At 32.2% G+C, this 21,948-nt stretch overlaps 1 protein-coding gene and 1 long non-coding RNA gene across 2 annotated transcripts; both read left to right on the top strand.

Annotated features, from left to right (window-relative positions):
- The first annotated feature begins 3,923 nt into the window (after positions 1-3,923).
- LOC112713055 (RING-H2 finger protein ATL70-like) lies at positions 3,924-4,379 on the top strand. The gene has a single exon (XM_025765825.2). The coding sequence runs from the start codon at positions 3,924-3,926 to the stop codon at positions 4,377-4,379; it is 456 nt and encodes a 151-aa protein (XP_025621610.1).
- Positions 4,380-7,731: 3,352 nt separating this feature from the next.
- Positions 7,732-8,994, top strand: LOC112713054 (uncharacterized). The gene is made up of 3 exons (XR_003158069.2): positions 7,732-7,991; positions 8,318-8,389; positions 8,520-8,994. It is a non-coding gene; the product is annotated as an uncharacterized lncRNA (long non-coding RNA).
- Positions 8,995-21,948: the final 12,954 nt, after the last annotated feature.

Here is a 21,948-nt window from a genome sequence, read left to right as displayed (position 1 = left end):
GGATTCCGGTATTGAATGACTGTGACGAGCTTCAAACTCCTGAAGGCTGGGCGTGATGACAAATGCAAAAGAATCAATGGATTCTATTCCAACCTGATTGAGAACCGACAGATGATTAGCCGTGCCGTGACAGAGCATTTGGACCATTTTCACTGAGAGGATGGGATGTAGCCATCAACCAAGGGTGATGCCTCCAGACGATTAGCCGTGCAGTGACAGCGCATAGGACCATTTTCCCGAGAGGATTAAAAGTAGCCATTGATGATGGTGATGCCCTACATACAGCTTGCCATGGAAAGGAGTAAAAAGGATTGAAGAAAGAGTGAGTAGTGAAGTAGAGTTTCAAGAGGAGCACAGCACCTTCATACGCCTATCTGAAATTTCCACTATTGATTTACATAAGTATTTCTATCCCTTTTTATTTTCTATTTATTATTAATTATTCGAAAATCCATAAACCAATTTTAATCTGCCTAACTGAGATTTACAAGGTGACCATAGCTTGCTTCATACCAACAATCTCTGTGGGATCGACCCTTACTCGCGTAAGGTTTATTACTTGGACGACCCAGTACACTTGCTGGTTAGTTGAACGGAGTTGTGAAAAGAAAGTGCTGAGTTAATATTTTTGTGCACATACCAAAGAGCTAAAATTGTTGATCACAATTTCGTCCACCAGCGTCGCTTCTTGTTTTCCATTCTTCTTCTTTCTTCTCTCCTTTCTTATTCTTTCTTCTTCCTTTCTTACTTTCTTCTTCTTCATTTCTCCTCCCTTCTCGTCCATATTCTCTTTCATTTTCTTTTACTTATTGCATTTGCATACTTTAATTTATTGCATTTTAATTTTACGAATATTTTTATTTTCTTTTCTAAGTTACTATTTTTGGCTGTTTCAAAAATTAGGCAAGCTAGAGGAATAGAGCAACGAGTTGGTCAGAGGTTCAAATTAGAGAAGTAAGGAAAGAAGGTGAAATTGTTGGTTCTTACTTTACAGAAAAGCTCGAGGAATCAATTGGGTGAGTAGGATGAAACTTTTGCTTCAGCTTTAACCGTCCTCCTCCCTACTCTCTCTTCTTTTTTCGTCGCTGGCCCTTCCTCTATTTTCTCTACTTGATGTGTGTTTTGGGGAATAAGAGAAATTGAAGCTACTTACTTATATTTATATAGAAGGAAGGACGGGTTGAGCTTGTTGATGAGAGTTTTGTGTCTTCTCTTCCCTCCAACACTGCAGCGGTGCACATCTAAAGAGGTGGAACTATGGTTTATGGCTAAATTCCAAGCGGTGTTGAGAGAAGAGGTAATCAGGGTTGGGTTTAATTGGGTGGGAGGTGATTTGGTTGGACCAAAAGAAAAAAAATCAATCCGGTTCAAGACTTGGTTCATTAAAATAGTGTGGTTCAATGATTTATTTATCAACTCTTTTCAAGAACAACTAAAGAGATGATTAAAATCTTATGAAAGTAATTATTAGAATAATTGAATCGGTACAATAATTTTTGAAATCATCGAATCTCGTTGCTACTTAAAACAGAGTAAAATAATATTGAAGTTTAGGACACGCGTTTATCTATTCTTTTCACTTATCAAGTCTAAATCCATCTTATTATTTTATGACGAGGTGATTCTTAGATATTTATCAAAAAATTTTCATCACAGAATTTCTGAGAATAATCCTGTGGAGAATCGGGATGTTATAATCCACAATCTTCGGGTCTTGGTAATTGCCGGCTTTTTGGGGAGGTTTGATGAGTTTCGAATTTAGGATCTCTTTGATTATGTCGTCTCTTTTTGTTTTAAACTGCGTGTACGAGTCATAACGTGGTGTTAATTCGAAGGCCTTTTTACTCTCTCGAACTTTATCATCGTCTTTGTTAGCATGAGTTTTTCTGACTTCTGAGATTGGCGGATTTTTTCAATCTCCATCTGGCCTTTAGCTTTCTCACGGAACTCCGCGAGAGTTTTCGACTTGGTAACCGTGATTGCTTCCTGAAATTTTCTTGACTGAAGTCCGCTCTTAATGGCATGCAGGTGTACTTCTGGGTTAAGATCTGGAATGGTGATGGCCACTTTCATAAAACGAGTGATATAGTCCTTCTGGCTTTCATTCTGGCCTTACTTGATTGTATTCAAGTAATCCGAATCATGCAAGTGGAAGAAGCAGCAAAGTGATCTTCAAAAAATTTTGCGAATTCCTAAAAATGAGAAATTGAATCTGCAGACAAAGAACAAAATCAATCAAGTGCAGGACCGTCTAAAAAAATGGAAAAATAACAACATAATAAAACAAAGTCAGAAGCACTGTTTACTATCATTATAGATCAGAACTTTTTTTATATGCTTTCCGGGGTTGCCTAACTCGTCGTAAGGGATTAAGGTCGTTGGCAGCGTGAACCTCTTGAGCATTTGGAAGCTCATGTTTTCAGCAGTAAATGGTCCAACAACATTATCGTATTCATTGTCTTTGTTAACCTCTCGGCGTTCTTTGTTCGGCTGAGTTTCAGAGATATGTGTTGGATCGGAGTTCTGCTCTTCTTCTTCTACTCGTTCATCATTATTGTGTTCAATCTGAGCATTGGTCAGCTCGGTTATTTGGTTCGTCATTCACCGATTCTTCTCTGCCATGCATTGATTGGTCTGCTATAACTCCGTTACCATCCGAAAAAGTTCAGATGGCGTGGGAAGAGGTATGTCAGCCATGGTTGTCGGGAGTGGTTTTCAGGACCTTTAAGAAAAATAGGGTTTTTATTTCAAGCCTCCACAGTGGGTGCCAATTGTTTTTGCGTGAGTGGACTGGATGTAACTCGTTTCTCAACAGTTGGCTCCGAGCTGTAATTCTTAATTCCAAGCTGGTGATTTAAATGTCTGAGTTTTTCGTTTAGAGAATATATCTCGTCGTGGATAGAACAAAGGAGGAAGTGTACCTGCAAAAAACACTCTAATGCTTAAATTAGTATTGTTGTATATTTGTCTTAGTTCTGCCGAAGATAAAATGTTTTATCCTTTTTATACATGAGATGAAATTATATTTTTAACAATTATTTTTATTGAAGGATAATAATATCGTATTAGATCGTTACGATACTTGCTTTGTGTGAATCCAAATTATGATATTTGAATAAATTATAACGTGCAAAATCGAACTATAACATAAAACCGACTTATTGCTTTTTAATTAGGTTTTATCGTTCATATCATATACAAATGTATTTGTTGATTTTTATTTTGATACTTGGATGTTCAAATGTACATAAACTCAGACTCTTCAACTTCTATGACGATATATATTATAAAAATTTAATTTTGATATAAAGTCCTATACCTTTATTAATTAAATTTATAAGTTTAGATAATTTTTAAATAATAAATTTTTTTGGTGACTTAAAAATTAGTTATATTTTTTAATATAATAATATATGATTAAATGATTGTATAAAATAATTCTGTGACATTTTCTAAAATATTTAGGTTCCAACAAGCTACTATTACATCTATTTCTTTAGAAATCCACAATTTTTTAATGGTGCATGAAAACTAATTAAATTTATATTATAATAATTGAGAAAAATCCAATACATGTAATTGTCATCGTCTTAGAATATATATTGTATGCAAATAGGTTTACATAAAGTCATTGTCATGTGTTAATTATCCACTTAATTGTATATTCTATATATTATTCCAAAAAGAAGCTCCTCAAAGCAATAAAAGCCAGCCAATAAATTAAATATAAAACTAAGATAACAAGATTATTTATTTAATACACCTATCAAAAATGAAAAGGACATAAACGTCGTTGACCAACCAAACACATAAAATACCTTATCACCTATGATCTTATAACTCACAAATTAAAAGTTTTCCATCCCTCCCTGTTCCAAATCCCACTTCAAAAATTTCTCCAACAACTAACTGAAGCTAAGAAGATGTCCAATAATTCCACTTCTCAATCAAAAGATGGTTTTGATGCTAGTGGTTTCACATATGGCGTAGCATTCATACTAGGTTTGATCTTCTTACTTGCTACCATAGCTTTCGCATGTTTCCGCATTCGCAGAATTCGAATTCCTAACATATTTAACATAGTAGCCGGTGTTCCTCCATCGTCACAATCTCATCAAACATTGGAACACCACGTGGATATTCGTATCGACACGAGTTATGAGAATTACCCTAAGATGCCATATTCCGATGAGGTAAAGAACAAAAATAATGTTGTGGGTGGATGCACCATATGCTTAGGAGACTATAAAGAGAGTGAGATGTTGAGGGTTCTTCCTGGTTGTGGCCATGCCTTTCACCAACCTTGTGTTGATCCATGGCTCATGTTGCACTCCACATGTCCCATATGCCGAAAATCATTGCCTACTCAAGCTCCATAGTATAGTCCTAGATCTATATCTTATAGTACTTTAATTTATTGTAAGCTATACTTTGGAGGTATTTAGATTCCTGAATAATACGCTTCACTCACCTGAATAATACCTATTATGGTTATTCGGTGAGCACTTTTCAGAACTTTTTGTGTATAGGATATGTAAGTAAACATGGATGTATTTGTTTATTTATTTGACAGGGGTATATGTATATATGTGCTTATTTACTGGTATACTTCATGAAATTATATATTGGGATGTATTATTAAGATGTACAATGAAGAGTGTTTATTTATAGGTTAATAATATAATTTAATTATAATTGCAAAATTAAATTAATGTTAAATTAAATCAACATAAAAATAACACAAGATGTATATACCTAAATATTAAATTAACAAAAATATTAAATGTATATAGAAATGGAATTTTTTTTTGGTGAAAAATAAAGTTGGATATAAAATACAAATTGTAACTAAATTTTTAAGAAGAGTGTGCACTGTAAATAATATTTTTATGTTTTAATATTTTTTTATTGTAAAACAAACAATCTTCCCTTCTTTACTCAACTTTTCTCCTTTTAACATATAATAATACTGTTCTAAGAGTTATCTAAAACAAGTAATTTGGGTTTAAACATAAGATTATCTGACGTTTTTTTAATGAGAATGTAAAGTGGTATTGCAAAACACTCCAATACCTAAATTAATAAAAATTTAATGTAGGTTTATGGTGTGCAGAAATATGTTTAATAATTTTACTATTTGTTTCTTCCAACGTTTCGTTATGTTATTATTATTTTATTTATGAATATAATAACTTGGAATTATAGAAGTGTAAATTGAAGGGTTTTTCTATTCTCATTTGTTCTATTTGTTGGAACTCATGTCTCTGGAGTTAAAGCAATAATAAAAATTGCGAGTAAATTGAGTTTTTTTCTAGGTATCTGGTGGAAGGTGTTAGGTTCTCAAGTGGATCACTACACAAAAATAGAACATTATTTGTAATAAAAATTTTGTAATAAATTTAAAATTATTGTAAATTATTATTTTTCGTAACAAAAATTAGTTACTATTACATAATAAAAATAATTTGTAATCACAAGATATTTTATTACAAAATATTTTAATATTTTGTAACAATCTAATTTCTTTTTTTAAAAATTGTATTGACTTTTGTAATAAAATGGTATTTTATTGTAAAATTTTATTATGTTTTGTAACAAAAAATTAAGTTGTTGTAAAAATTTAAAATATTTTATAATAAAAAATTAATTTATCATGAAATTTAATATTATTTGTAATAAATTATTTATTTATCAAAAAATTTAAAGATCTTTTGTATTTAAATTTTTTTTTTCAAAACGTTACTTTTTAGGGGTAAAAAATTTTGTTTATATAATTTTTTACATGATAATTTTATTTTGTTTTAAAATTTTAATTTTTCTAAAATATTTTTTATATTAAGTATTTTTTATAGAAAAATTAACGATTAAATTATTAATTATTAAAAATTGTAGAAACTATTTTTTTAAAATATTTTTAATTAGTCGTTCAAAACTTTATTTTTAGAAATTATTTTATTAAAGGTAACTAAATCAAATTTTAAAAAATTGAGTTTAAATTAAATCAGATTTTTATTTGATTTTATAATAATTGAATATTTTCTATATTTAAAATTTAAAGTTTTAATAGTTGAGAAATAATTAAAAATTTTATATGATTTAATTTGAATAATTAATATTTAGAGTTTAATACTTTAATTTAAGGAATAAAAAAATTAATTAGATTATTTTTACTTTTAAATTAGTGGGTATTTTAAACTAATTTATAAGTTGACAAATAAATATTTTGTGTTTTAAAATGAATTTTATTTTATAAATTTAATTATAATTACTATTTTATTGCCTTATTTTTATAAAATCCCCAAATTATTCTTACTCTTCTTTTCCCAAACCTAACTTTAAAGACCCAAATTTTCACCAATTGCCCTAACTTTACTGCAACTCACACACGCACTCTAAACAATGAACAAAGAAAGAGAGAAAGGAATACATAGAGAGCTGGGAACTATGTTATGATTGATTAATGGAATTGATTGTGAACTATGTTACGATTGATTGAAATTTGAAATTTAGCTCATAAATCTAAAAAATCATTAGCATTTGATTTTACTAATGATAAGAAATTAAAATCGAGTGGTTGATTGTTATATTGAGTTTATGGTTTTATGTATAAGGATGAAGAACTTAAATAGATATTTGATTGATGTTGAGGATTCAGAACTTGTGGAATGAGAAGTTAGTTGGATTTGTGGGAACTATAAAAATGAATATGTCTATATTTTAAGAGAGGTTATGTCAAAATTCTTTCAAAACTGTAAATGAAAATATTTGACAAAATTGTCAATTAATTTTAAGTATCCTCTTCTTAAATATTTAATTATGTAATTATATTGAGGATTGTCACCTTCAGATATTCAAGTTTATATATACTTTAACTATTTAATATTGTCTTTAGAATCATGCTAATTTATGATAAGATTTTTGATATTTAGATTTACTTTGGTATTGAATTGAGTAATTGATTGGTGGACGGTTTGATGTTATAATTGTAATTAGTGTTATTTTATGTTTTTAATTTTTTTATTATTTTTCACATTTACAGAAGTGTCAAAATGATGACAACATATTAACTATAAGACTCAAGAATATTTTAATTTATAGAGACATTAATTTATATAGAACTTTTGTACTGTGGTTCAACTTGTAAAACTAATTTTAATGTTATTTTGCTTTAAAGCAATCTTATATTAAATGAGAGATGTTTGAATTATCTATGTTATTATATATTATATAAATGTTGACTTACTCAATAAATTAGTTAACATATCAATTAATTAAAAAATATATAATTTGATAAATTATATGTGTAATTTGTATTAAAAATAATTGTTACAAAATAAATATCGTGTTTTTGTAATTAAAGGAATGAAAAATGTTACAAAATCGAGTTATATTTTGTAATAAAATTTTGTGATAGAAAAAATTATAATGTTATGAAAAATATCTCACAGGATAAAATTTGTTATCACTTTGGTAACAAATTTTAATTTTTGTATTAAAAAAATTGTTACAAAATATTAGGGTTAAATATTTTTTTCGTTCCTAAAGTTTGAGGTGAAAATCAAAATTGTCTCCGACTTTTTTTTGTTATTAAAATCATCTCCAACATTACAAAACATTATAAAAGCGTCATTTTCTATTTCAATTATATTTTTTTTGACCAAATTACCCTTAACTATTAATAAAAATAATATTAAAAAAAAAGAAAAACCCCACCCCAACGCACCCCACTCCACAGCATCTCTTCTTCGCTCTCTTCCCTTCTGCCCCCAATTCCCTTCCTCCTACACTCTGAGTCTCTTTGAACTCCCTCACCCGCACTCCAAACCCCATCCTACCATCATAATCAGTTTCCAACAAAAATTAAACCTACTACTTCCATAGCTTCTTCTCAACTCAAAGTAACAAGTTTACACAAACATACAAACACAACAGAAAATCATAGAACAACCTATTATTTCTTCTTCTTTTCTACCCTCTCCTTCGATCATTGGGTGAGTTACTATGAGGAGGAACAGTGTTCTATTATTGTAATCTCTCATTGCGCTTGCCGCTTATTCTCTCTCCGATTTACAGCTCAAACTACTCCTACAGATAACCCCAAAAAATATGAAAAGCCAAGGAAAATTTTAGTGTCTCGATTTTTTTAATTAATTCAATTTTCTAATTTTTTTAATGGGCGAATCTTTTTGCTTTACGTTGATGAGTGCCAATTGATTCTCTTCTTACTTTGCATGTTTTTTTCAAAAGTGGGTATGCTTTTCTTTCTTTTTTTCGTTTTTTAGCTTGATAACTAATTTAATTAATGTTGGTAAATCAGGGCCATTGATTAACCATCTTTCTTTACTTCTCAAATGGACAAAGTCTAGTGCCTCCAAGACGCCAAATTCAGGTTCATTGTGTAGTGATGATAATAATAATAATAGCTTCGTGATTTATATGGTACATTAATTCTTATGGTTTAGTATGTAAATATAAGTGTAATATGTTGTTGCATTGTTATTATTCTTTTTCCTTTTCAGATGGGAGTGTTCTTCAATTTGAGAATGGCTATGGTAGGAGGAAGGGGATTGGGGGTGCGAGGGAAGAGAGCGAAGAAGAGATGCTGGGGAGTGGGGTGGGGTGGGGTGGGGTTTTGCTTTTTTTTTTAATATTATTTTTATTAATAGTTAAGGGTAATTTGGTCAAAAAATATAATTAAAGTAAAAAAAAAGAATTTTATAATGTTTTGTAATATTGGGGATGACTTTAATAACAAAAAAAGGTCGGGGACGATTTTGATTTTCACCTTAAACCTTAGGGACGAAAAAGTACTTAACCCCAAAATATTACTTTGTATTGTAACAGTTTCATTTTTTGTTACAAAAATTTTTTGTAACGAAACATATTGCAACAACCTTGTAACATTTTTTTTGTTATATATTTCTTTCGTTTCAAAATTCAGATTTTTGTAACAAATTTTTTTGTTACAAATACTACTTTTTCTTGTAGTAAAAATTTGGGTCTTGTGGAACAATTATAGCTGAAAGGTTGATCATCTGGAATTCCATAAACAGTTTACTCATCTTAAAGTCTCGTTTCGTAATGAAGTACCTTGGTTTTTTACTATGGTATACGATTTGTCGTATCTGGGTCCTCGATTAGAATTATAGTCTAATTTTAGACGGTTAGTAGATCAGGTGCAAATATAATGGTGTGTTGGAGGTGATTTTAATTGTGTCTTAAGTAGTGCTAATACTGGTGGGAACTCAGGTCTATCAAAAGATCATCATCGTTTTACTGCATGTTTATTAGGTTTTGAATTATAAGATATTGGTTTTCATAGACAACTCTTCATCTAGCAATGTGGCACAGTTCGAAGAAGACTGGATAGGTATATGGTGAATAGCTTATGGTCTCAACAATTTTCTCAAGCTGCTATGAAACACTTACCCAAACTAAAGTCTGATCATGTCCCCATCTTATTGGATATGGGGGGCCCGGATAATGCTTTGATGTGGCCTTTCAGATTTTTTAGCTCTGCGGCTAGCTTATGACGATTTTCAGAATTTGCTAGCTAATAATTGAAGCTCTACAAATCCTCTTGAGATAAATATGTCGTTATTCATATCTGCTGTTAAACTCTGGAATGCATAGATCTTTGAAAATTTAGCTAGAAGTAAATCATGGCTTTTAGCTAGGCTCCAGAGAGTCTTTACAAGCTTATCTTTTGAAGTGAACCTGTTTTTGGAGGATTTGCAAACATCCTTATAGATGGAATTGGAAGCTTTATTAATTCAAGAGGAGATCTATTGGAAGCAATATTCTCGGTGTAAGTGGATTAATTATGGAGATATGAATACCTCTTATTTTGATAGCTTAGCCATGACTAGGAGAAGAAGGAATAAAGTGAGTATGTTGAAAAATTATGAAGGCAGCTGGATTGAGGATGATCAACAGTTGAAGGAACTCAGTATTAATTATTTTTTGAATCTCTATACGAAAGTTAGTTAATATGAAAAGTTTAAAGTCCTGGGGCTGTTTTCTATGCCTACTAATGAAAAAAAGGAGCGTTTGGTAGGGATATCTCACCTAAAGAAATTAGACATGCTCTTTTCTTCATGGGTTCTTGGAAAGTTCTGGGTCCAGATGGTTTTCTACCTATGTTCTATCAAAATAACTAGGACTCATTGAAAATTTCTCTTAACAGATGGGTAGATGGAGTATTTTAAAATTATCAGGAAATTTAGGTAGCGAATAGTACTTTTATTTTCCTTATTCCAAAAGTGGATAATCCTAAAACTATAGTGCAGTTCTGGCCTCTTAGGTTATGCAATGTCTTATACAAACTTATTACCAAGATTCTATCGCAAAGGTTGAAAGAAGTTATACCTAAGCTAATTAGTTCCTCGCAATCTAGCTTCATTCCAAGGAGGTAAAGTGCTGATAATATCTTAATTGCATAAGAAGTTCTACACTATATGTGGTCTAAGAAGGGAGATGGTGATTTTATGGCTATTAAAATTGATCTCAAAAAAGCTTATGATCGCCTCAATTGACAGTTCATCAGAGATACTCTATCAGAAACTAATATTCCAATGGATCTAGTTGATCTGATCTATCACTACTATTCTTCGGCAGAGATGAAAGTTCTATGAAATGGTACTCCGTCAGCATCTTTTACACCCTCTAGAGATATTCGATAAGGGGATCCTATCTTCTCTTATTTATTTGTGCTTTGCATTGAGCGCTTATCCCAAATTATTTCTTTTGCAGTTGGGCATCATTTTTGGTAACCGATTACGGTTAATAGAGGTGGATTGGGTCTTTTTCATCTTTATTTTGCTGATGATATTGTCTTGTTTGTAAAAGATACTACAGTTTAGGTGCAAGTAGTGCGGGATATCTTAAACCATTTTTGTCGTTGTTCAGGTCAGAAGGTTAATTTTGCTAAGTCTTATTTATTCTTCTCTAAAAATATACATTTGGAAAAGAAACGTAATCTTTGTAATGTTCTTGGGATGAGCTTTATGACTGACTTGAAAAAGTATTTGGGAGTTACTTTTCTCCATCGAAGGGCATGAAAAGAAGACTTCTAATTCATTCTTGATAGAATGTTGAATCGGCTCAATTCTTTGAAAGCTCATAATCTTTCTTTGGCAGGTAGAATCATTCTAGCGCAATCTACGTTATCTACTATTCTGTCTTATGTTATGCAAACTATGAAGCTTCTTTTGAATGATTGTGATAGAATTGACAGTATATAATTTTATCTGGGGAGGAGCCAGTTTGGTTAATAAACCTCATCTTCTTAGTTGGGGCAAGATTTGCTCGCCGAAATCTCAAGGGGTCTCGGCTTTAGACCAGCGAGAGTTATAAATAAAGCTAATTTGAAGAAATTAGCTTGGAAGCTTGTTCATGATCGGGAAGCCCTTTGGGTCAAAGTGATGCAAAATAAATACAGGTATGAAGGAACACTCCTTCTTAGGATTAAACATCTCAGAACCGCATCAAATGCTTGACAAGGTATCTATTCGGTGTGGAAATATTTTGAAAATAATCTTATTTGGAGGATTGGTTCTGGAGCTGAGGTTAACTTTTGGTTTGACCAATAGATTTCTAGTATCCGGAGACTTGTTGATTTTGCTTAGCTGAAAGTCACCGAGGAGATGTTAGATGAGCGAGTTTGTGAGTACATGATTGGCAGTTGAGACTTTGATAGTATTGTGACCTTGTTGGGGGAAGATTGGTATCCCATTTTTTTATCCATCAAGCCTCCCGAACTAGAGTTATGCGCTGATTTCTTGGCTTGGCTCCTTGTTGCAAATGGTATTTTTTTATTAAATTGGCTTATGCTGTCTATTTAAATCTTGCGAATGAGTCAAATGGTTCTCTTTTTTGAAAATTTAAAAGTTGGAGGTTCCGCAGCGATTGAGATCTTTTTGTTGGCTTGTTGCGAATCAAACGCTTTTGACGAATGAGCAGCGTGCTAGAAGACATATGGTAGAGTTTGATGGATGTACTATCTGTGGAGAAGCTCCTAAATCTTTGCTCTACGTGCTCTATGATTGTAGAGTTACGAGAAAAATGTGGATGAGTATTGATAATAGTTTAGGTTCCGATAACTTTTTTAACTCTCCTCTGTTGTGTTGGTTGTTAGAAAATTTATCATCTAAATCTCCTTCTCAAGGACAGTCTTGGACCTTTTTTTGTCACAACGATGAATTTCTTATGTTACCGAAGGAATAAATTCATTTTTGATGTTGGAGATGTTATTAAGGAAGATAAAGTTGCCAATCTTTCTATCCATCTTGCTAAGAATTTTCGGTATGCTTAAGATGAGACTAGTCATATTCGACAAGTAGTAGGAAACTATGTTAAAAAATAGATTAAGTGGATTCTTCCTGATTCTACATTTGTTATGTTGAATACGGATGGTTCGGTGTTTAAAAACGGGAGAGCTTTTTGTGGTGGCATCATTAGAGATAATGATGGTCAGTTCCTGGCTTGTTTTAGTGCGAACCTAGCTTTCTCAACAGTTACTTTAGCAGAACTTTGGGGTATTTTAATGGGGCCAGGTGGAATATATATGATTATGAGTCTTGGCTATAATCATGTTCCTATTGAGGTTGATTTGGCTACTGCTGTTTATCTTCTTCTGCATGATTATATTGATTTGCATTTATCTAGAGGTCTTATTCTGGCTATCACGGAGAGGTGAAACAGGTTATCAAGTTGGCAAATTCAATATCAGTTTTGAGAGTCTAACTCTTGTACAGATAGATTGGTTAATTATGGTCATAGTTTATCCTCTGGGTGTCATGTATTTCTTAGTTTACCTCCCTGTATTTCACTGCAGTTTTATGCAGACTCCTTAGACATTTCTTTTTCTAGAACAGTCGTGATCTAGTTTGTTTCTTTCTGGGCGTTCTTGCCCCGCTGTCAATAAAAAAGAAGAGATATTAGAGTCTAAGAAGAATATTTATATAATTAGAATGATGGCTTAGTGATCACTAATTTTCCCTCCTACTCTAGTAGGTGGTTATTTCTCCCTTTTATATAGGAGTTATTAAGATCTCATATTTAAATATATAAATACGTTTATAGGAATAGTTGAGATTCAGCGCAGAGATCGATCTAAAGAGGTCAAGCATGCAGATAGAGTAGACTTAGACCGGTTGGCCTTTGTAGATTGGAACTCTATTTAGTTTGGATTTAATTTTTATTTTTAGTCTGAGATATGATGAATAATTACCTTATAGAAATTTAGCCACTTGTAAAGATATATTTTATATGTAAATATGTATTTTATATTTTAATATATATTTTATATAAATAGTTAATTTTTGAGTTAATTTTTGTATTTATATAATTTGACTGAATATATATATATATATATACTTTTTGAAATTAAAAATTAATATTAATATACAAATATAAAATAAACTGTTAGTAAAGTGGTGGATGCATGATAAAAAATTCAAAACTTTGATGAAATAATAATACCTACGTATATATGTACAAATACAACCTGATTTGATATATAATAATTAATTCATCAGCAAGTGATACGCACGAAATGAGTAGGTTAGTAATGTACACATTTTATTTTGAATATAAAAATTATATTTTTTTTATTAACTTATTGTTTTTTTTTAATTTGTAATTTTATATTATTCACATTTTAATTACCCTACATAGTACATACACGTAAAAACTACTAATTAAACCGTCGCTATTTTCTATTTAGCTATCTGCCGAAAATTAACTGCGGCAATCTGCAAACTGTGGCGTAGCTAGTAAGTAAAATATTTTTACATAAATAGTTAATAATAATTTACTTAAATTTTAATATTAAATATACATGTTTATATAGGTTGATGTTTTGTTTCTTTTTTTTCCCCCTCATATAGAAACTCAATTTTTTAACATAAAATTTTGTTTACTAAGTTGTTTTTTCTTTTATTTTTTTCATTTGCTTTTACTTACATTAAGAGAGTGAATAGATTAGCAAAGTAATTAATGTAAGTAACATAAAATTACAAATTAATTACTCATTTACTCAAAATTATAATTTAATGTAGAATAAAGAGTATATAATAATGTAGAACAATATATAGAAATTAAATTCTAATAACAATAATAAAACAGTATTTATACTACCAAAAACAAGGGATTTAGCCACGGAAAAATCTATGGCTAAACTCTAAAAAAACTGTGGCAACGCTTTGGCAACAAATGAATATCCGTGGCTAAAGAGGGCGACGCGTTTTTAATTAGCCACGCTTTTTACTCCATTAGCCACGGTCTTAACACCCGTGGAGACATTTTGTTAGTCACAATTTTAACACGTTTAGACACGCTCTTTTTCGTGGCAAAATAAAAAGATGACCACACTTTACCCGTGACAAAATAGGCCAGGTCGGGCTTTTTTACCACACTTTTTCCGTGGCTAACAATAAAAGTTAAATTAAAAAAAATATCATAATAAAAATGCTACTTAATATAAAATTTTATCAGATAAGATTAAAAAATAATAATAATAACATTCCTATACGTATTATCCATAGTATAAAAATATGAAATTAACTAATACTTAGTATTGAAAAACAAATATCCTAGATTACATGGGTTTAATGTTAAAAAATATTCAAATATAACTGTTACAAAATAAATATCAAACTTTGCTAAAATGATACAAAAAACTAAAAGTCTAAAAATACCAAGACAAAATGAATTTATCAATCTCTGCATTTCTTGTTAAACATACAACCCACGTACAAAAATATTTGTAGATAAATAGCAAAAAGGACATGTAACTTCAGCCATTGAATTTTTGTCCATATTCCGGTTGCTTTGTGTGCTCCAATAAAATCTGCTAAGACAAAGATCATGAATCAAGTTAAGAAATTAATAGAACATGATTTGACTCCATAGAGGATGATCAGGAAAATTAAGGGATAACACTTACTTAGAGGATGTAATTTGCAATTGTTTTGCAGCCTTTAATTGCTAGTTGTATAACATTTTTCAAAATGTCAATTGGTAGTTTAGAATCTATCGAAAGAAAGAATGCATATTGAGATAACAAAAAAAGGTCTAAAATTAATTTACATTGTTGACTAAAAAAATACAAAAAATAAAATAATACCAAAAAATTAACATGAAGAAGTGCCATTTTATTCAACTTTGGCAGAACAGTAACATGAGAACCTCCAACACTATTTTTCACTTAGTTTAAATTTATCTATATTCATACAAGTTTCAATAATTACAAAGGCAAAAGCTAAATCAAAAGTTGAACAGTTTAAAAGAAAACACAAACTTGAATAGGGATCCAGCATCGACAAGAGCCAAAGTTGCAGCATTGATACACACAGATCTAGTTCCTACACAAGGAATATTGGGGAAGAATTAGTGGATGATAAAAAAATATTTTAAATACAAAAAGATAAAGATCCAGCAAAGAGAGAATATTAGATAAACATTAAAAAGAGCTGCTTAGAGTTCCTTCCAATCTTCTTTGTGATTCAGATTGCCTGTAAAATCTTGATTTCCACTCTTTTTGGGACTTTTTTGGCGACTCAATGCTGAATTTACCAAACATACAAAGAAACTGAATCATAGTCACCTGTGACGAAATTCTTCCGATTTTCTAGTAAGTGGGTTTACTTTGGTGCTAAGTGAAAGTTACTTTTAAACGTTCACTTAAATTTATTTCAGTCAAGTAATTGAGATTTTTAATTTAAATTAATAGTTAACTATAATAAAAAATATAAAATTATAATATATACTATATTTTAAAAACGGTACATACTAATTAAGATTATGAATTTTGGCCCGTTGGATTTAAAGAAAATATTAAAATTTTGTAACTATTTCAAAAATAAACCTAAGCTAATTTATGTTGGATATTTTTTATTAAATTAATAAAAAAATAATAAAAAATAGAAAATAAAATTTAGAAAAATTAATGCATACTGTGAATTAGGGACAAAAAAAATGTATTCTTTTTATCATAAATTTTATATATACTTTTAACATTTATTCTCAATTAATTAAAGTTATAAGTATTTACTCTTTTATACTATTCCAACTGATACATTTTCGGCTACTTAATGCTGAATTACTAAGGATACTGAAAAACTGAAAAATAGTCTGAAACTTGTGAAAGAGTTCTTCCGATTTTTTAGTGAGTGGGCTTTACTTTGGTGCCAAGTAAAAGTTACTTTTTTTTTCAAAAATTTCACTTGTATTATTATAAATGTTCATTTAAAGTTATTTCAGTCAAGTAACTGAGATTTTTAATTTAAATTAATAGTTAATTATAATAAAAAATATGAAATTATAATTATATACTATTTTCAAAAACAATACATACTAATTAGAATTATGAATTTTGGTTGATTGGATTTAAAAAAATAAAAAAAAATTGCTAGAAAAAAAATTAAAATTTTGTAATTATTTCAGAAATAAACCTAGGTTAATTTATGTCGAATATTTTTTTATTAAATTAATAAAAAAATGATAAAAAAATAAAATTTAAGAAAATTAATACATATTGTCAGTTAGGGACAAAAAAATGTATTCTTTTTATCATGAATTTTATACTTTTAACATTCATTTTCAATTAATTAGAGTTATAAGCATGTACTCTTTTTATACTATTCCAACTAATGCATGTCTTATTAATTGAAGAAAAAGTCTAGGGAGCCAATGTGCTTGATGTACAATGTATACAATGGGGTAATTTTGAAATAAGAATTAAATTAATGCATAATTAATTAATTTTAAATTAATTCAAATTTAAAATTTGAAAAAAATAGGAATGGTAGCAGTTATAGAAGCACAACGTAGACGGCAGTTCAATAATACCGCTTCGTCTCCGTCATCTCCAGTTCTCAACGAAAACCACTCTCCCACCCGTGAGTTACCGCCGTCGGATTCGACTATCACCATCGTCATAGGCCGCAAAGGCCTTCTTCCAGCAACAGCAACACGCTCGTTGTTCGATCTGCATTGGAACGTCAACCACGCGGACATCCAGCGTGTACAGCAAGAGAGAGCTTGTGGTTTCTGTGCTTCATGTCGACGTCGCAAGTAGAAGGGGTTTCAAGTGTGGTTGCTCTTCCAGCCCCGTCCCCCCGCCGAAGTACAATAATGGAGTGCGTTGTGGCTGAACCAGTAGATTGTGTTCCATCTCCCGGCGGAAATGAGATTTCATCCAATCCAAATGAAAATATAGTTGAACCTCTCGTCGTCGATCATGTGCAAATGACTAAGGTGAGCATCGTTACGTACGAAACGCTTTTCAATGGATGGTCATTTTTATTTTACTGGGCATCTTGGAATCAATGCAAGTGGCTTGTTTAAGTGTATGTTGTTTATTGGTATTCAGATGCATGAACAACATGAATTAGTCAACGATGTTTAGGAAGTTTTTGACATATCATTATATTGTTATATGTATGTGAACTGTGGTTCTGGAAGAAAATATTTATATGTTGAAGAAGCTTATATGAAAACTCAATAAAATAATCTATACTCCCTCATAAATAAAATACAGGGGCATGTAGGCAATGCTAGTGCAAAAGGTATTAATTGAAATAGAGTTGTAGTCAATGGTATAATAGATATGGAGAATAAATTTTGATAATGAAAAGGAGGAATGCAGGAGTCATATATTGATGCTTTTATTGTATTTGCTTCCTGCACGTTAGTATTAGAAGATAGAGTTATCCATGATGCTCAATGTATGCATAAAAAAGCATGTTCAGTTGAATAGGATTTGTAAAAATAGGCACCAGTGGCTGGGAAACAGTGGAAGGAACTATGTATAGGATTTGTACATGAAGCATGTTCAGTTGAATGCTATTCAGTGTTAATGTGAAATAGATTAGGTAGTAGTCAATAATTGTATAATATTTCAAATGAATTAAATGACTCAATTACCATTAGTAGCATTTAGATGCCTTTGGTGTAAAGCCTATACTGGTTTGGTGGATGAAGTGATTTATAAATTTAGTTTGAAATTTTTTGTGCTAGTAAGTGAGGTTTCATGTACATGATGTTGAATATAAAGTGTTCCTTTTTTTATTGTTGTAAGTTGTGTGTTTTTGTTTAAAGTGCAGGCCACGCAAATGTTGGATGTTACTGATGTTGGTGGTGATGAGATGGATATTTAGGACGAGGTTTGTATTTTAGTTGAAGTTTGTGCAGTCAGGATTCAGTTTTTTATGTCATAATTTATGGCTTTGTTTCTGTTATTTTTTATTTGATACGTAGTTGCCTGATCATGGTACCCTGGAGGAAGATGAAATACCAAGCGTCGGGATGCGGTTTGCGAAGTTGCAACTAGCTCATGATTTTTATGTTAGCTACGCCAAGAAAGTTGGATTTGCAACTAAGATAAGGACGACAACATTTGACAAGATCACGAAGGAACCCGTTAACCAGGCTATCCATTGTAATCGGGATCGCATCCGTGGGTCTCGTGTCAAAGCACCAACACGCAAAAACCCGATTTCAGCAGCTGGGTGCAAGGCAAGAATATATGTGAAATTTGATAAGGAGAAGCAAGAGTGGCTTTTTTTCAAGGTTGAGTTGAGGCACACGCACCCTTGTTCGGCGAAGAAGGCAGCTGAGCATGCATGCGAAGTACGTGATTCAGAATAATGATGAGGCTGGGATTCGACCAAACAAGACCTTCCTATCTTTAGCCAATGAAGCTGGGGGTCCGTGGAATCTGGGATTCTCAGAAAAGGATTTAAGAAACTATATTACAGCAAGGCTCCGAACAAGCAACGCAAATGCGGATGTTAGGGAGATGATGAACTATTTCATGAGAATGAAAGACATCAATCCGAATTTCTTCTATGCAGTGCAATTGGACGATGAGTGTAGATTTAGGAGTGCAGTTTGGGTTGATGCAAGGTGCAGGGCTTCCTATGAATACTATGGAGACGTTGTGTCACTCGATAGCACTTACAGTACGAACAGGTAACAGGTGTTGTAATTGGTTTTATACGTTTTGGTAATTTTTTTCCCACGTGGTTGTGACTGAGAATTCATAATGGCATATGGTTATCTGTGTAGGCATGGGTTACCTTTTGCGTCGTTCGTCGATGTCAACCACTATGGGAAGTCAACCCTCCTTGGATGTGCGCTGTTGGGAAATGAGGAAATTCCGAGTTATGAGTGGGTTTTTACCCAATGGTTGACGTGCATGGGAACAGCTCCATAGTGCATCATTACTGATCAATGCAGATCCATGTTTGCTGTGATTAGAAAGGCGTTACCCAATACACGTCACCGTTGGTGCATATGGCACATCATGAAGAAGTTTCCTCAGAAGCTTGGGGGTTATCATCGGTATGGAGAGTTGTATGCCAACCTCAGGAAAATTGTTTTTAACTCTCGGATGGAGGAGTCATTTGAGAGAAAATGGTTTGAATTTATGGAGGAGTACAATTTACATGACAACACATGGCTAGCAGGTTTGTAGTTTTTCAATTACGTTACGCTTTCCAATTCATAATAATGCGGTAGCTGGCTTTATTTGTTTTGTAACAAGGAGTTCAGTGAAAGGTTTTTGATATAGAAACTGTGTGTTATTTGTAGATCTTTATGATGATCGACGTATGTGGGTGCCTATATTTTTCAAGGGTGAATTTTGGGCTGCCATGAGGAGTACGCAAAGGAGTGAGAGCATGCACGCATTCTATGGTGGAATCTTACACAGCAAGACTAGCTTGGTCCAATTTGTTCACGAATACGACAATGTGCTTGGATCCAAGGAGCAGAGGGAATTGGAGGATGATGCAGTAGACTCCAGGGGGGTAATACCTTGTGCAACGAGCTCACCTATGGAGAAACAATTTCAGCAGGAGTACACTACTAGCATGTTTAGGGATGTTCAAGTTGAGTTTGTGAAGAAGGCTGATTGTAGAGCATCTGTAGTTAATGAAGACTGGTGATGAGCGGATAATTTATACGCTTTTTGGCATTATTTTTAGTATGTTTTTAGTATGATCTAGTTAGTTTTTAGTATATTTTTATTAGTTTTTAGTTAAAATTCACTTTTCTGGACTTTACTATGAGTTTGTGTGTTTTTCTGTGATTTCAGGTATTTTCTGGCTGAAATTGAGGGTCCTGAGCAAAAATCTGACTCAGAGACTGAAAAGGACTGCAGATGCTGTTGGATTCTGACCTCCCTGCACTCGAAGTGGATTTTCTAGAGCTACAGAAGCCCAATTGGCACGCTCTCAATGGTATTGGAAAGTAGACATCTTGGGCTTTCCAGCAATGTATAATAGTCCATACTTTGCTCGAGATTTGATGGCCCAAACCGGCGTTGCAAATCTGCCTCAGAATTTCCAGCGTTTAACGCTGGAACTGGCATAAAAACTGGAGTTAAACGCCCAAACTGGCATGAAAGCTGGCGTTTAACTCCAGAAAAAGTCTCTACACATGAAAGCTTCAATGCTCAGCCCAAGCACACACTAAGTGGACCCAGAAGTGGATTTTTACGTCATTTACTCATTTCTGTATACCCTAGGTTACTAGCTCACTATTAATAGGATCTTTTGACATTGTATCTGTACCTCATGACACTTTACACGTTTCTTTGTGTACCTTCCACAGCATGAGTCTCTAAACCCCATGGTTGGGGGTGAGGAGCTCTGCTGTGTCTTGATGGATTAATGCAATTACTACTGTTTTTCATTCAATCATGCTTGCTTCCATTCTAAGATATCACTTGTTCTTAACCCGGATGAATGTGATGATCCGTGACACTCATCATATTATCAACTATGAACGTGTGCCTGACAACCACCTCCGTTCTATCTTAGATTGAGTAGATATCTCTTGGATTCCTTAACCAGAATCTTCGTGGTATAAGCTAGAACTGATGGCGGCATTCAAGAGAATCCGGAAGGTCTAAACCTTGTCTGTGGTATTCTGAGTAGGATTCAATGATTGAATGATTGTGACGAGCTTCAAACTCCTGAGGGCGGGGCGTTAGTGACAGACGCAAAAGAATCACTGGATTCTATTCCGGCCTGATTGAGAACCGACAGATGGATAGCCGTGCCGTGACAGGGTGCGTTGAACATTTCCACTGAGAGGATGGGAGGTAGCCACTGACAACGGTGAAACCCTTGCATACAGCTTGCCATGGAAGGAGCCTTGCGTGCTTGAAGAAGAAGACAGTAGGAAAGCAGAGATTCAGAAGATGGAGCATCTCCAAAACCTCAACCTGTTCTCCATTACTACAAAACAAGTACTTATTTCATGTTCTTTTACTTTTCACAATCAACCCTGATAATTATTGATATCCTGACTAAGAGTTACAAGATAACCATAGCTTGCTTCAAGCCGACAATCTCCGTGGGATCGACCCTTACTCACGTAAGGTATTACTTGGACGATCCAGTGCACTTGCTGGTTAGTTGTGCGGAATTGCAAAAGTGTGATTGCAATTTCGTGCACCAAGTTTTTGGCGCCGTTGCCGGGGATTGTTCGAGTTTGGACAACTGACAGTTTATCTTGTTGCTTAGATTAGGACTGTTTTATTTTTGTTGGTTTAGAGTCTTTTAGTTGAGTCTAGTTTCATATTTTAAGTTTGGTGTCAATTGCATGCTTTTGTTTTTCTTTTAATTTTCGAATTTGCATGTCTTTAGTCCCTTTTTGATCTGTAAAAATTCTAAGTTTGGTGTCCTCTTTGTGTTTTTCCCTTAAAATTTTCAAAAAATTAGTGTTTGATTTTCTAAAAATTTTAAGTTTGGTGTCATTTTGTTGTTTTTCTCTTTCCTCATTTCAAAAATCAAATCTTTTTCATAAAAATTTTTCAATCATATCTTTCTAATTGCTAATCTCAAAATCTTTTTAATTAACTAATTGATTCAGTTTTCAATTTGTTTTGATCTTATTTTCTTTTAATTTTTGAATTTTTGAATTTTTTATTTTATT

Source organism: Arachis hypogaea, chromosome 9, assembly GCF_003086295.3.
Source record: "Arachis hypogaea cultivar Tifrunner chromosome 9, arahy.Tifrunner.gnm2.J5K5, whole genome shotgun sequence".
Taxonomy (NCBI): domain Eukaryota; kingdom Viridiplantae; phylum Streptophyta; class Magnoliopsida; order Fabales; family Fabaceae; genus Arachis; species Arachis hypogaea.
The sequence above is the reverse complement of the archived record's forward strand: the minus strand, read 5'-3'. Positions and strand labels throughout refer to the sequence as shown.

What these genes read in the sequence shown, in the direction of transcription:
- LOC112713055 (XM_025765825.2), top strand. Translation starts at nt 3,924, where the DNA reads ATGTCCAATAATTCCACTTCTCAATCAAAAGATGGTTTTGATGCTAGT.